General features: G+C 49.3%; 5 protein-coding genes across 5 annotated transcripts; 3 read left to right on the plus strand and 2 right to left on the minus strand.

The window, feature by feature from the left end:
• Nucleotides 1-1,732: 1,732 nt before the first annotated feature.
• MYCFIDRAFT_190858 (uncharacterized protein) lies at nucleotides 1,733-4,516 on the minus strand (the record flags this gene model as incomplete). The annotated part of the gene is made up of 3 exons (XM_007932778.1): nucleotides 1,733-2,463; nucleotides 2,532-3,350; nucleotides 4,402-4,516. The coding sequence occupies 3 exons, from the start codon at nucleotides 4,514-4,516 to the stop codon at nucleotides 1,733-1,735; spliced, it is 1,665 nt and encodes a 554-aa protein (XP_007930969.1).
• A 1,423-nt stretch (nucleotides 4,517-5,939) lies between these two features.
• Nucleotides 5,940-7,977, plus strand: MYCFIDRAFT_56894 (uncharacterized protein; the record flags this gene model as incomplete). Its single annotated transcript, XM_007932400.1, has 2 exons — nucleotides 5,940-6,663; nucleotides 6,712-7,977. The coding sequence occupies exons 1-2, from the start codon at nucleotides 6,019-6,021 to the stop codon at nucleotides 7,975-7,977; spliced, it is 1,911 nt and encodes a 636-aa protein (XP_007930591.1). The 5' UTR covers nucleotides 5,940-6,018.
• Nucleotides 7,978-8,413: 436 nt separating this feature from the next.
• On the plus strand, nucleotides 8,414-9,852 carry MYCFIDRAFT_205118 (uncharacterized protein). Its single transcript, XM_007932779.1, has 3 exons — nucleotides 8,414-8,459; nucleotides 8,522-9,790; nucleotides 9,844-9,852. Exons 1-2 carry the CDS (start codon nucleotides 8,433-8,435, stop codon nucleotides 9,584-9,586), a joined length of 1,092 nt encoding a protein of 363 aa, XP_007930970.1. The 5' UTR covers nucleotides 8,414-8,432; the 3' UTR covers nucleotides 9,587-9,790; nucleotides 9,844-9,852.
• A 90-nt stretch (nucleotides 9,853-9,942) lies between these two features.
• On the plus strand, nucleotides 9,943-11,451 carry MYCFIDRAFT_78355 (uncharacterized protein; the record flags this gene model as incomplete). The annotated part of the gene is made up of 3 exons (XM_007932557.1): nucleotides 9,943-10,484; nucleotides 10,606-10,792; nucleotides 10,843-11,451. The coding sequence occupies 3 exons, from the start codon at nucleotides 9,943-9,945 to the stop codon at nucleotides 11,449-11,451; spliced, it is 1,338 nt and encodes a 445-aa protein (XP_007930748.1).
• Nucleotides 11,452-11,648: 197 nt separating this feature from the next.
• Nucleotides 11,649-11,969, minus strand: MYCFIDRAFT_178758 (uncharacterized protein; the record flags this gene model as incomplete). The annotated part of the gene is made up of 2 exons (XM_007932780.1): nucleotides 11,649-11,906; nucleotides 11,943-11,969. 2 exons carry the CDS (start codon nucleotides 11,967-11,969, stop codon nucleotides 11,649-11,651), a joined length of 285 nt encoding a protein of 94 aa, XP_007930971.1.
• Between the last annotated feature and the right edge of the window lie 2,074 nt (nucleotides 11,970-14,043).

The following is a 14,043-nucleotide window of genomic DNA, read 5'->3' on the forward strand; positions in this document are numbered from 1 at the left end:
TGAGCCAATTCGCATTTGACTGTACAACTGAGATGCTACCAGCGCATCATGTGGGATGACTCAAGACCAGGGTATTTTAATGTGGTCTCTCACAGGACGAGTCTCGAAACACGATACCACATAACCGGACGACTACACTGTGGTCACATAAATCCTCTCCCTCTCCCTCTCCCTCCAAATCTACGACGCTGCCATCATCCTCCCCAACATCATCATCTGCCAACGCTCCTCCTCGGACTCAATCCTCCCACCAACCCCTTCTTTCTAAGACTGCATTGGGGCGTGTTTTGAGATTGAGGAGAGTGAGGGCGAGGAGGGGAAGGGAAGGTTGAAGGTGAGGAAGGTGTAATGTTGGTTTGTATGGTCATGTCACAAGGTGGAGAGACGTTATGGGTATGAGGGAAGAGGGAAGAGGGAAGGCTTTGAATTTGAGGAGACGGGAAATAAGAATGGGTGAGGGGCGAGAGAGGTGTAATGCTGGTGTTTAAATATTCATGTCACGGATGGTGTCAAGTCTTTCTCGCCAGCACCGCTAAATGCACTTGGGCAAAGTACTTTGGGGCCCGTGGTAGCTCTAATGCAATTAAGTCCGTTTCTACGCCACCCGCTCATCTGAGCAGCATCCTCACCGCGCCAGTGTCCTTTCTTAGCATGGAATTCCAGACCTTCTCGCCAGAACCAAGACCAGCTTCATAATCTCGTCGAATAATGGAGGCTCAGGCCTCTCTCCCAGGTACGCATACCAGAAGTACCCTCGATAATGCATGGCCACCTTCCACTGAACGTTTCTCTCAGCACCTCTCATCACGCGCATGCGTCTCCAAGAAGGAGGATAGAAGTTGTGTAGCTGCTGGGCCCAAGTTTGACTAAATTTGGACCGATGTGAGGCGTCTCCGGTCGGATAGTACAGGACCGTGTATGAATTGGTCGACGATGAGTAAGGTTGAATGAAGAGGTCGAGCTCGTTTCGCAGCCAGGTGATGAGTGGGTCGAGGTCGGATGGGTGAAGCAGAAAGTGAATTCCAGCTTCATGAGGTGGTGTTGGGCTGTACCAGAGTGCGCGCTGCAGATGATCTGAACTGGTTACGGCTTTGAAGATCCTGCAGACGCGCATGCAGCGGAGTAGGGTGCGGACGTCTTGAATGTGGAGGAGAATGCGTTTTAGGAGGCAGCTGTCGTTGTACTGCAGGACTTTGAAGAGCGGACGACGGTAATGGACTAGTGCGCCGGGGACGTTCGCGCTGCGAAGCGGTGTTAGCGAAGACAATGGCGATTATTAGGAGGTGGACATACATTTTGTTATATTGGTGTTGGAGGTATCTTTTGCATGTTGGAGAATTTATCGTACGTGGAAGAAGTGGGCCTGGGACGGCATTGCTGAATGTGGGCCGGCGAGACGGTGGCATCCAAGTCGTTGGCGGCGCCGGCATGATTGCCCGCTGCATTTTGGCTTGCTGTGGTGTTGTTATTTCGATTTCATGAAGTTCTGTGTTCAATACTGGAGTCGCCGCGGAGTGGCCGTTGAATTGGCTGCACTGAGGCCCGTGCCTGCTTCACATGGAAGGCGCGCCTACTTTCGATTTGTGATGTTGGATATGATGCACTTGCTACGCGCTCCTAACAACTCGACCATAACGAAGTGCCAGACTCGCCCAGTCGGACCAGGATGTAAATCGGAAAGGCCCTTGTGTCATTGTCACGGCCGACTACACTCGCGCCTGATCAAGGAACGTCACGCATCTGATGAAGATACCCAATCCTTCCAGGCTGGATTTCTAGCTTCAACGTAATCTTTGCTCTGGATGCTCCTCCTCAAGCCCACAATCCCCGGGACCGGCCATACATTCTTCAGCTTCTTTAGCAGACCAGCAGACCCCTTCGCCTTCCTATCCGCCTGAAGATCCACATGAACTTTCTCCCACACGCTTGGCAGATTCGTGGCATGGTACTTCTTTCGCAGCGACTCATACCAGGAGCGATCAAAGTCTTTCCAGAACTCGTCCTCGGGAGAGTATGTCTGGGCATATAGCCACTTCATACCTCGCAGCTCCTGCAATGTAGCTTCAATGCTTCGATTTACATTTACGAAGCCTTCATGAGTGGGTGGAGCTTTGCCCCAGAGGCCGATGTTGAGCATTGGCTTGAGCGTCTTGCCATCTGCTTCCCATGCTTCGTAATGAGGATGCATGGTTGGGGGAAGGCTCTGCTTGAGCGGACAAAGCCATAATGGCCAGATTCCTGTCAGCTTGTCCATGCGAGTGACGAACTCTGCGGCGGTGTCATAAGGTAGAGCGAGGTCCTGAATAATCATTTGCTCGCTTCGACCCGATGCGTGTAAGGCATTGTAAAGCATGCGCGTGTGCAGGAAGTCGTCTAGCCAGCTTCTAGACCAGTTGTTGAAAGGGAACCTGAAGTAGTCAAAAGGCGCTTGACCTACCCAGAATCCACCACGATCGTAGCGGACTGCAATCGGAACGACTGATCAGCAAAGTGCTTGAGCAAGAAGGGTACATGCGAAGAAGCACACTTACAAAGATAGTCTGGGAGGGGTATAGCATCTGAGGTCGGCTGAGTTGTGGTCGAGATCTTGTCCTTGACGTAGAGGTAGAACCAAGGATCTTTAGCGTTGCTGAATCGTCGTATTTCCATGCCAGTAGAGGGTGTATCAGTCATTCGTCCTGTGACAATGGCCCCACTTGTCTGCGAATACATGATGCCATCAATGTAATCAAAGTCCTCTGGTCGAAATGTAAAATCCTGAAGCTTGACTATAGCATCCTTCATACTATTGACAGGGTGGTAAGTGGCTTCGACAAACCTCGTCGCCTTGACGAGCTGTATCTCAGCCATAGTTATCACGCCAAGAGTCCCTACAGCGCCAGCAGCGCCTCTGAACAAGTCTGCATGCCGCGCCTCTGAAGCCGTGACCACGTCTCCGTCAGCCAGCACGATCTCAACTTTGTTCAGCGTTCGATCAAAGAAGCCATGTTTGAAGCTTGAGCTCTCGCCGGCAGTACCAGCATATCCTCCTCCAACTGTGATGCCAGGAAACTCCATGACGACTGGAGGTACAAGACCATACTTCAACGTCTCCTCCACCAGTCTGTCCATCGGCACGTTAGGCTCGACTAATGCTGTTCTCCGGTCGACATCCACAGACACAACATGGTTCAGCCTGCTCGTATCCACAACCGTATTGGGGTCTTTGCCCATCGCTGACTTTCTAGTGCTGTTTGTGCTTCCATGATATATCCTAAACTTCTCTTTCCGCTCATAGAACCCTCGTACTCGCTCTGATATTTGGTCGACTTCGCGTTGGTGTGCTTCGAGTGTCGTCGGTGCGGTGCCACCTCTTGTGAGAAGACTTCGTCGCTGCTTACACGACCCATTGAAGTTCTGCGCTACGAATCGAAATCGACCTCGTGTCAATGTGGATTGCTTGCGGCGTGAAAGTGCATTCAGAAAAGGAAATCCACTTCCCCTAGCCTTGACCAGACATTGGGAACAAATGAAGCCATCAGCCACTGCTCTGGCCCTTGACGCTGACTTCATTGCCTCAGGCTGGACGTATGTAGATGAATGGTCAATGGCACCTACATCGATTCTATGCGCGTGAAAGACTTCAAGGTTGCGGTGATGGGAGCACGCGCCATCAGACCTTCGAGATCTGCGCAGGGATCCCAAGATTGAGTTGCGGCTGTCCCGCTGCAACACAAGAGAAGGGGAGGAGAGAAGTTCGGACTGCATCACCCTACGAAGAATAACTTGACTGACTCTTGCTGGAGTCCGATTGTTGTTGTAGTCGACCTCGAACAGCGCAATCATCATCTGGCACTGGCCTGTTCTCTCGTATTCTCCGGCGGTCCGAGCCAGCTGCTCACCATGTCCCAGATGTTCGCATTGATGCCCTTCCAGTGTTACGAATCGTACCTATTGGCCTGAAGAGGGGGCAAATGCCACGAAGCAGGCGTGAAGAAAGAGGTTCTCTTGGCTCAACCATCCACACAAAGCTGCGCTTACCCAGCCGGCATCGATTGGTCGCAGCGTGCTAATGAAAGTTTCCAATCCGTTTCCAAGTCCTTGAGGAATCACCGTCCTAATTCTGCCGTCTGTACTGGTCAAGGGCCAGACCGATCAAGCCGTCACTCCACTAGAAATGTGCCAGACGACCCTGACCAAAGACATCGAACCGGACTCAGACGGGCCCTTGGCCAAACGAGCGCGACTGGAGATGGCAAGTTGTAATGCAAAGTCATTGGTGGCTACGTCGATGGCATCCCCATCCCCACTGGTTTGGAGCGGATTCTGTGATTTACCAAGAGAGCTGCGAGACATGATCTATCTTGAAGACGCCGAAAACAATCCACCACTTCTCGTACGCTGCAAAAGACCGTATCTCACCACACTTTCGCCGCTGGCCCTCGCAAACCAGTCCGTACGAGCAGAAATGTTTGAAACCGTCTTGGCACGCTCGCGCAGAGTGATTGCCCCCGTTCGGAACTTCGACTTCGCCCATGTTGTAGCATTTCTGAACAAGTGCTCTGCACATCTATTGGCGCAACTCTCTCGAAGTGCCGCCGCGAGGAGACCCGAACGTTCGATCCTCATCAAATTGGACTACTTGCCGCAGCTACTGCAAAGCAAAATACGCATTCACAGGGATCTTCATCGCTGGATCATACGCGCATCGAGCTCAGTGAAGAATGGCGCTGGGATCGACTTTCAATATCACTGCGACATCACCAGCAAGAGTCCCGTCCCCCTCGGGCCCGCCGACGCCAGCGCTATTGTCTTCTTTTTGATGAAGTACGAAGATGTTAAGGTCTGGCATCCTCGGTCAATTAAAGAAGCGAACAAGATCTCAGAAGCTATGAATCAAGCCGCTTCACAAGCCTACGATATGTGGCTTATTCGCAAGCGCAGAAACAGTGAGCAAGACGCCCGCATCAAAGCTAGGGCACAGGCCGAAGTACTGCAGCAGTAACTCCAATTGCTGATGGGCAACCTGCATCCAACAATCGTCCGAAACGTCTCTGCCATAGCCTAACCATTGGAGTGATTTCCAGCTTCTTTGCACACTCAGGACAGGAGCAAACAGTCTATCTCGGGATGCTTCGACACTGATGCCAGCTTTACTACAACGTCGAGACGGTTACAAGAGTGCTTTCACACAAGAGGCGCTTGGAGGAAGTCTTCGATCCTGATTTGGAGTCGTGGTGTAGATATCAAAGTTGGTTTAGATGGAATCTGTAAAGAAACTTGACAGGCTTCGAAGCCAGGTGTTCCCTTCTATGTTCAGCAGACTCGACTTGCGTCCGAAATTATTTGAATTCAGGCAAGACCTTCGCGATAGCATGTCATTTTGTGCAAACTTCACGGGACAGAAGCCCCGATTCTCGCTCTTCAAGCGCATCCGTCATATATGTCCACGGGCAGCAATCCGTTCTTTTCATCCGGGAAAGCAAAGCGCGCAAAATTTATCCAGGAACTCCACAAGCGGAGTGACAGCGGATCGGCCTTTCAGCCTAGCCAATGCAACGCCTGCGATATAGAAACAATTTCGGGCGAATGTCGATGAAGCACTTGCGGAAGATGTGGACGGAATTCGACAGCGTGCAAGTGCAAGTCATGTGGCTGGGAGGCTGACCGGCCGGCCGGCAAGCTTTCACGGATGACACTTTAGCGGGGAGTTTCGCAGCACGGCATCGATACAAGGGAAGTATTCTTGCAGCAACAGCAGCCTCCGACTCTATTAGCCGTCCTCGAGCGTGGACAGCTCCAGAAATCATCATGGCTGATTCAAAAGGTAGGTCCTCTCCCCCCTTCATACCCTCTCTTTTCGAGTTCCTCGTCAATACCATCTTCACTATCTCTCCTCTGGCTAGATGCAAGCGTATCGGTCGCTAGGCTGTTGGTACTGTCTACCATCCATTTATCACATTTAGTACTCGATCGCAAACTGTCGGCAATATACCCAATACTTCTCCGAATAGAACACTTCCTCAGAAAGCCTACACGATGCCTATCGAGAATTACGATATCGTCATAGTCGGCGCTGGGCCTGTGGGCCTGCTCCTCAGCACCTGTCTCGCAAGATGGGGCTACAAGATCAAACACATCGACATGCGACCCGAGCCGACCTTGACCGGACGCGCTGATGGCATTCAGCCGCGATCGCTCGATCTGTTACGGAATATGGGCTTGAAGCGCGATATCATGGCGAATGAGCCCGCGAAGGTTTACGAAGTCGCATTCTGGGATCCTCAAGATGGCGGCAAGGGCATTCACAGAACAGGAACCTGGGCATCATGTCCAAAGTTCATTGATGCGAGATATCCATTTACAACGCTTTTACATCAGGGGTTGATTGAGAGAGTCTTCATCAAGGATATTGAGAAGCATAATACAAGGATACAACGGCCGTGGAGGATCACCGGCTTCAAGAACGATGGAAAGGACCCGACATACCCTGTAGAGGTCAGCATCGCGCATGTTGATGGCGATGAGCAGGAGACCGTCAGAGCGAAGTACCTGTTCTCTGGCGAAGGTGCAAGAAGTTTTGTGAGAGAACAGCTCGGAGTGGGCATCACTCACAAGGATCCGATCGCGTATGTCTGGGGTGTCATGGATGGTGTCGTGAGGACGGATTTTCCAGATATCAAGGTATGAAACCTGGAAGCTGCGATATGTGAAACTGCTGACAATGATTAGATGAAATGCACAATCCACTCAGACGCCGGATCCATCATGGTTATTCCACGCGAGAACAACATGGTTCGTCTGTATATCCAGATCGCATCATCCACAGACCCGGATTGGAACCCACGAAAACAGGCCACAACAGAGGAAGTCCAGGAACATGCTAAGAAGATCCTCAAGCCATACTACATCGAGTGGGATCGCGTAGAATGGTACTCAGTCTACCCCATTGGCCAAGGCATCGCAGACCGATATACTTTGGATCAGCGCGTATTCATGGGTGGCGATTGCTGCCATACTCATTCTCCCAAGGCCGGTCAAGGCATGAACACTGCATTCCTTGACGCACAAAATCTAGCCTGGAAAATTCACCACGTCGAATCTGGCTTCGCTGATCGCTCAATTCTCACATCTTACGAAAGTGAACGCAAATACGTTGCAGAGAATCTCCTCAATTTCGATGCCAAGTACGCGAAACTGTTCTCTTCCCGGCAACCTTCTGCCAGCGAGCGCTCCTCCGCCTCAAATCAGAACGCAGGCAGCAGCGACAACGAAGAAAATCCTTTCATCGCCACCTTTAAAGAGTCATGCGAATTCACATCAGGCTACGGTGTTGCATATCTCGAGAACATCTTCAACTGGTCAGAGTCACATTCTGCGAAATCGCCGCTCTTCCTCTCAGAAAAGAACCAGGGAACAAAGCTCCGTACTGGCCGCATTCTCACTCCAGCTACTGTGACAAGGGTCGTTGACGCCAATGTGGTCCACCTCGAACAAGAAATTCCTCTTAATGGTTCATACCGGATATACCTCTTTGGCGGCAAACCATCTACAACCAAACAAGCCATCTCTGATTTCGCCTCAAACCTGAAGAAGAAGGGTTCGTTTTACTCTGCCTACCAACGCTCCGACATCGATAATGTTGACTACCACGAACGACACAATCCTCACTCCTGGTTCTTCACAATCAACACAATCTTCAACGCGCATCGCCCAGAAATCGAGATCAGAGATCTGCTCCCTGAGGTGCTGGCGAGGTACACAGATCATGTCTATGCGGATGATGTCTGGGATCAGCGCGTTCCTGAAGCTCAGGCTGCTGCGCATGCTAAGATGGGTCTAAGTGAGGACGAGGGTGGAGTTGTGGTTGTGAGGCCGGATGGATATGTGGGCTGCGTCGTGAAGCTTATAGAAGGCAGTGGGACTGTGGATGCCCTGAACGAGTACTTTAGTGCTTTTTGCACGAAGAAGATTGGAGGGGAGGCAGCGAGGCTGTGATGCGAATGGGATAATTTTGCCATGGAGCTGCACAGATGATTCTTTTCTCAGTAGATACCACGATTTCCCAGCTAGCGAATGCAGCATTAATATGTCATCTCCACAGCATTTTCAATAGTCCCATACACCAGTAATTATTCGCGGAAAGAATGTCACAGAACTGTTCCTGATGTTCTTATCGATAAGCCGAGTACGCAGTCCTTGAACGTAGCTCATCAACTTTCACATCTCAAGCTTCGTTTCTCTTTCCCTTTCACAACAACACCAATCCGATACCCTCGCCCGCCCGGGCCGCAAACTCTACAATGGCCATCTACATCGCAGCGCAGGCGCTCTTCGATGGCATTGACTCTGTTCCATACCTCTGGCCTCTCCTCAAGACTTTACCATGGCTCTTCCTGTTCTGGCTGGTGAAGACCTATTTTCAGGGAGCGAAGACGCTAGCCGAGAGGAATATGCATGGGAAGGTCGTGATAGTGACTGTAGGCTTATCTCTCCACGGCTTTCGTGACAGTCTTAGGCTAATCACTTTTATGCGTACCAGGGTGGCACATCCGGTGTAGGCGAAGCCACTGTCCGCGCTCTGGCAACTCGTGGCGCGCAAATTGTTCTTCTGACCCAACACTCGCTCTCAGACCCATTCATCGTCGATTACATCGAGGACATGAGGCACGAAACGAATAACCAGCTCATCACGGCCGAGCAAGTCGATCTTGCATCCCTACACAGCATCCGAACCTTCGCGACGAAATGGATTGATAATGCTCCACCGAGGAGATTAGATATGGTCATTCTGTGCGCGAACACAATAACGCCAGCAGGGAGCAAGATGGCAAGCACAAAAGAGGGCGTGGAGGTGAACTGGATGGTTAACTACTTGGCCAATTTTCATCTGCTCAGTATCTTGAGCCCGGCGTTGAGAGCCCAGCCTCCGGACAGAGATGTGAGAGTCATATTTGGAATGTGCGGAAGCTGGGTCGGAGGGGATTTGCTGCATATGACTCAGCCTGTAGAGGCAAGCAAGAGTAAGAAGAAGAATGCGGCCTCGAAGCAACGTCCGACGAAGTTCTCGCCTGGGAACGCATACGCTACAAGTAAGCTTGCGCTGATGAGCTTTGCACTTGCATTTCAGAAGCATCTCTCTTCGTATCAACGTCCGGACAAAGTGCCTATGAACGCCAAAGTCCTGCTCGCAGATCCAGGATTCTGCAGAACGCCAGGAACAAGACGATGGCTTTCAAGAGGGTCTCTACTCGGACTACTGATCTATCTCCTCACCTACCCTCTCTGGCTACTAGTCCTCAAATCTCCAGAAATGGGAGCGCAAAGCTTCTTACATGCTGCCATGGAAGAGTTCAAAGAAGGTGGTTTTCTGATCAAAGAGTGCAAAGAGCGGGAGTTTGGCAGACAGGATGTGATAGATGAGGAACAGCAGAAGAAGCTTTGGAAGTACAGTGAGGAAATGGTACAGGAGGCAGAGAAGAGAGGGAAGGAGGTCAGAGATAAGGAGAAGAGAGAGGACCTTGACAGGAAGGAGGAGAAGCAGGCGGAAGCTGAGATTCGAGAGTATAAGGAGAAGGTGGGTAAGAAGGGCAATAAGAGAGGGTGAGATGTTGAACCGGCGCGCACATGGTCAAAAAGCGGTAAAGTGAGAGCCAAGCACGGACCTTATCCATCGTCACATGCATAGTGCCAAGCCGCGCTTTCCACTTTCAGCTTTATGCAAACCATCATCGCGACACACTCGACACTCCGCAACCTGCCATCGCACATCTCGGCAGACAGAATGGAACCACCAGGAAACCCGAGCAAGGTATGGCGCCGAGTCAAGCGACATTGCTGATACCCTACTGACCTTGTTCCCAGTCCACTATCGCGGCCGCGTCACCAGGTGTCAACGCTGATGAGAGCACCGCCAGCTACGAAGCATGTCACAAGACATTACACACCGCTGAGCTGCTCGAAATGATCTTGCTCGGCGTCGATGACCTCCAAGCCCTTTTGCTCGCTCAGCGAGTCAATCGAATGTTTCAGGCTACGATCGCAACCTCGAAGCATCTGCAAGAGAAGTTATGGTTCGAGGCCAAGGATGACGAAGGCACCAAGCCAAATGAGCTTGGACATGCTCGTCGCCAAATCCATGTCATTGACGACTACTATGGGCATCACCCCAATGCACCTCCGCTTCCTCCAGCGCCACCAAATACAACCTTCAGCTCTCTTTTCAAGAAGCCAATTGACGTTTCGAAAGGCCGATTTCTCCAATTCGTGGATCGCGGCAAGGGCCATTGCCGAGATCACACGATCGTTCTTCACCGCAACGCGTTTTCTTGCGATGAAATGAGTCGGACCTGGCGCTCCATGCTATTCAAGGGCTTTGGCAATCACGACGGTTTGATACGCCTTACACTACTTCCGGAAGATGAAGATCACACTGCTCGAATCAGCCATGCAGAGGGCACATTGCAGCGCCTTATCGACGATTTGCGCTTGGCCGTGGCAAAAATGTAGGGCTGAGTGGCATCACTCGTCGTTCCCTAGCAGACAACTGCACCTGCATATCTTTCTCCTTCGTCAGCCACCGAAACTCATTTTGATCATTGAAATTCGCACGAAACCTCACATTAGGCAACACTTTCTTCTCCTCATGCGACAATCGTGCAAAGCTCACTTGAGCAAGTACAAGTTTCCGATGCCCGCTCCCTCTCTTATTTCCTTCTTACACCAACGAAAACACCACTTAAAATCACGACACTTCACGGCGATGGCACTGGCTCAGGACGAGAACGAGTCACCCCGCGTTGCGGCTGCGAAGGTCAATGTCTCCGATTCCGCAAGATGCTGTCAGTGCTGACATGGCAATAGGTGTTCGGCATTGCTGAGCTGGCTGAGATGATTCTGCTCGGTGTGGATGATGCTCCTACTCTAGCCCACGCCAGACGAGTCAACAAGATGTTCAAGGAGATTTTCGATAGAAACCTGAAGTCTCCATACCTTCAAGAAAAACTCTGGTTCAAGCGTGAGGAGAACACGTCGACGTTTAATGAGGTGGACTCGAACAGTGAGAATGAAAGTTCCGAAGGAGAGGATTTGGAAGAGCATGGATCATTGCTTGGTCCCGAAGACATCGAACTTAATCCATGGGTTGCTCGAGGCTGCATAGCTGGATTGAGTCTGCAGTACATGAAAGACTCAGCGGAGATGGATATTTGTTGCCTCGAAGATACTCCGGTCGTAGTCATGACGGTTCACAAGAGACTTGGCCAGACTTGGAACGAATACAAGTGGTGGGACAAAATGGAAGTCTGCCGAGCTAGGAGCAAGGCACGGAAAGGTCAGACTTTTGCTTACATTACCAAGTTTCGCGGAGAGTCGCACATTGTTGGCGACGTGGAATTATGGTGGGCGCAGGACCGCAATTTGAAGGAGATGGTCTCCGAAGCCGTTTGGGGCCTGCAGGATGCTGCAGTATAGAGCCGGAATCATTCCAGAGCTTGAAGGCATGCTTTTGGGCACTGAACGGCACACGATCTTCGCTGCGTGCTAGGAAGTATGCAGGTTATTGCGAGGAAGTGACCTGCTAGATGCGGTATGATTGGCACACCGGAGAAGAGAGGTGACTTGACTCAGCAGATCTAGCAGGACAATTGAGCTTAGATCGCTCGCCATTCTCAATGACCCAAAGGCTGGAATCTGACCTTCGATTCCCATCGTCTCACATCAATCGTCTTCATGCCTTCTTTGATGGCTCGTGAGGAGATTGCCAACAGCGTTCGCACTTCAATGAGACCCGCTTGGCGACTACGATGGCCTATTGGTTGTGATCGCTGGAACGCTTTCGATGCCAAAAGAAAGTAATCTGGTTGCGCTACGGTCGAGAGCACACGAGGTCTATGTATACTGACCAAGAATGCGAGGGTGGTGAACCGCTACGGCGGCTAGGTTTGCAGCGGCGGCTTGTCCACTTCTATAGTTGTTTGTAGGCCACACATGGACCGCTAAGAGGTCTAATTTCGAGCCAATTTGAAGCCTTATAATCGCATAGTATAGGCCTGCTTATAATAAAGCTAAACTAGACCTTATATAGCGGCTATTTCTACCTCTTATTTATCGACCTATTCTACCTCTTCTTCGCGGTTACGTATCGCGCTTGTTTTAACCTTACTATCGCTATATATACTAACTATTTATCGCCGGAAGAGGTAAACGCGTTGCTTAGTAAGCTAGAGTATAAGTAGCTAGTACGTCGTCTCGTCGTAAAGTAGATAATCGCTAAGGTATTATTATTATCGCAGTTTAAAAGCCCGTTTCTACTAAATATATATTAGTAAAGGCAGACATTCTTCTACCCTTATAACCGTAAATACCGTCTAGAAGTAAATAATATCCGCCTTCTAACTAGCTATATTATCCGTAAGTAGTTAGGCGTATAAATAAGTAGTTTTAAATACGACGAATATCGAGCCTTTACTACTAATATTTAGCTTTTTAAGAGTCGACTAGTAAAGCTATCTATAGATCTAGTAAAGCGGCTATTTTATAGAGTAAAGTTCGAGTGTCGCCTTTATAAACGGTTTATAGACTATTAGCGAGCGGAAATCGATAGGAGTAGTAATAGTAGTAGCGGCGGCGGTAGTAGTAGAGCGAGTAGTCGACGGCGGAAGCGTATCGCTTAGAAGGCGCACGATTACCCTACGAAATTAACTATTATCGAGTTCTACGAGAAGGATTAAAATAGTAATTTAGGCGTATTTCTCGATAATATAATACTAGTAGACTTACCTACTAATGTAACGGTGCTAAGGCCCTCGCGGGTTATTCTACTACCGCTAAACTATTACTGTTCGTATGCTCTCGAGTTTATCGATAGAATATAGGTTAATAATAGTATAAAGGCTATTTAGAAGGAAATACTCGAATTTCGAGTAGGTAAGTATAGTCTATAGCTCTTAGCGGCTTATATTAACCTATTTCTAGGTTCTTCTACCGTTTCCGAGTTAGTAAACGAAATAAGAAGGCCTAAACAAGCGACAGTCTAGCGAGACGCAGGTACTATAAGAATTATACGTAATCGAGTCCGCAATGCTAATAAAGCCGCTATTACTCGAATAAGCGACAAACGTAGGTCTAGCGCTAGCGAGTCGATTTAACGACAGTTATAATAGGCCCTAGAATACTTGAATGCTAAATTCGGCCTATATAGCTATAATCTAACTAGTTAGGCGGAGGCAATCTATTTAGTAGGCGATAAGAAGGGCACCTATTAATCTAGCCTTGTTTAGGCCTCTAACTAGCAACTATAGCTTCTTCGCAACTATAGTAGCTTGTTCTTGCTAGATTCTATATTCAGTATAAACAAACCTCTTTAGCTACTATTTACTATATACGTCCGTAATTAGTATCTCGAGTAGCTTCCGGCTAGTTATATGCTTCTATCTTATAAGTAGGCGCACCTTATTAAGAAGGCTATAAGAACGCTCCGTTCTATAGCTAAAACTAACTTCTAAGTCAAATTAAACTCTTATAATAGCAATAGCTTAACCTACTACTTTAGATAGCCTATATACGTAAGCAAGGCTTCCGATAACCTCTATATAGAACAGTCTAACTAGATACCGCTTTAGTCTATTATAGACGACTCTGCGAGTAAGTAACGTACTATCTAACAAGCCCTTAGCGACTGTTATATTAAACAGCGGCTTCAAGTTTACTAGCGGCACGTTATAAAGACCTTCGAACGGCGGTTTAAGAAGTATCTACTAGCGCTTAAGGCTATATCTAATGCTATATTTATTGCTAGAGACTAAGACGAGTGCTATTACTTTATTAAACGAGCGGCTACTAAGCTCGAGAAGGCGAAGAAGAAGCTAGAATATCTCCGTAACAACTAGCCGGCTTTATAGAGCGATCGATAGGCGACTTAGTTACGGCTTAGAGACCCGCTTTTAATAGCGATTCGGACAACGTTACTACTTAAGGGCTATTACGTATACTTAAAGCGCCGAGACAAGCGTTAAATACGCTAATAGAGCTTGCGAGGTGCGTATTCGTCCTATTCTTATAGTA

This window comes from Pseudocercospora fijiensis (assembly GCF_000340215.1).
Source record: "Pseudocercospora fijiensis CIRAD86 unplaced genomic scaffold MYCFIscaffold_9, whole genome shotgun sequence".
NCBI lineage: Eukaryota > Fungi > Ascomycota > Dothideomycetes > Mycosphaerellales > Mycosphaerellaceae > Pseudocercospora > Pseudocercospora fijiensis.

Coding starts and splice junctions, on each gene's coding strand:
- MYCFIDRAFT_205118 (XM_007932779.1), top strand. CDS start 8,433: ATGCATGGGAAGGTCGTGATAGTGACT. Junction 8,460..8,521: donor GGAAGGTCGTGATAGTGACT/GTAGGCTTATCT, acceptor TATGCGTACCAG/GGTGGCACATCCGGTGTAGG.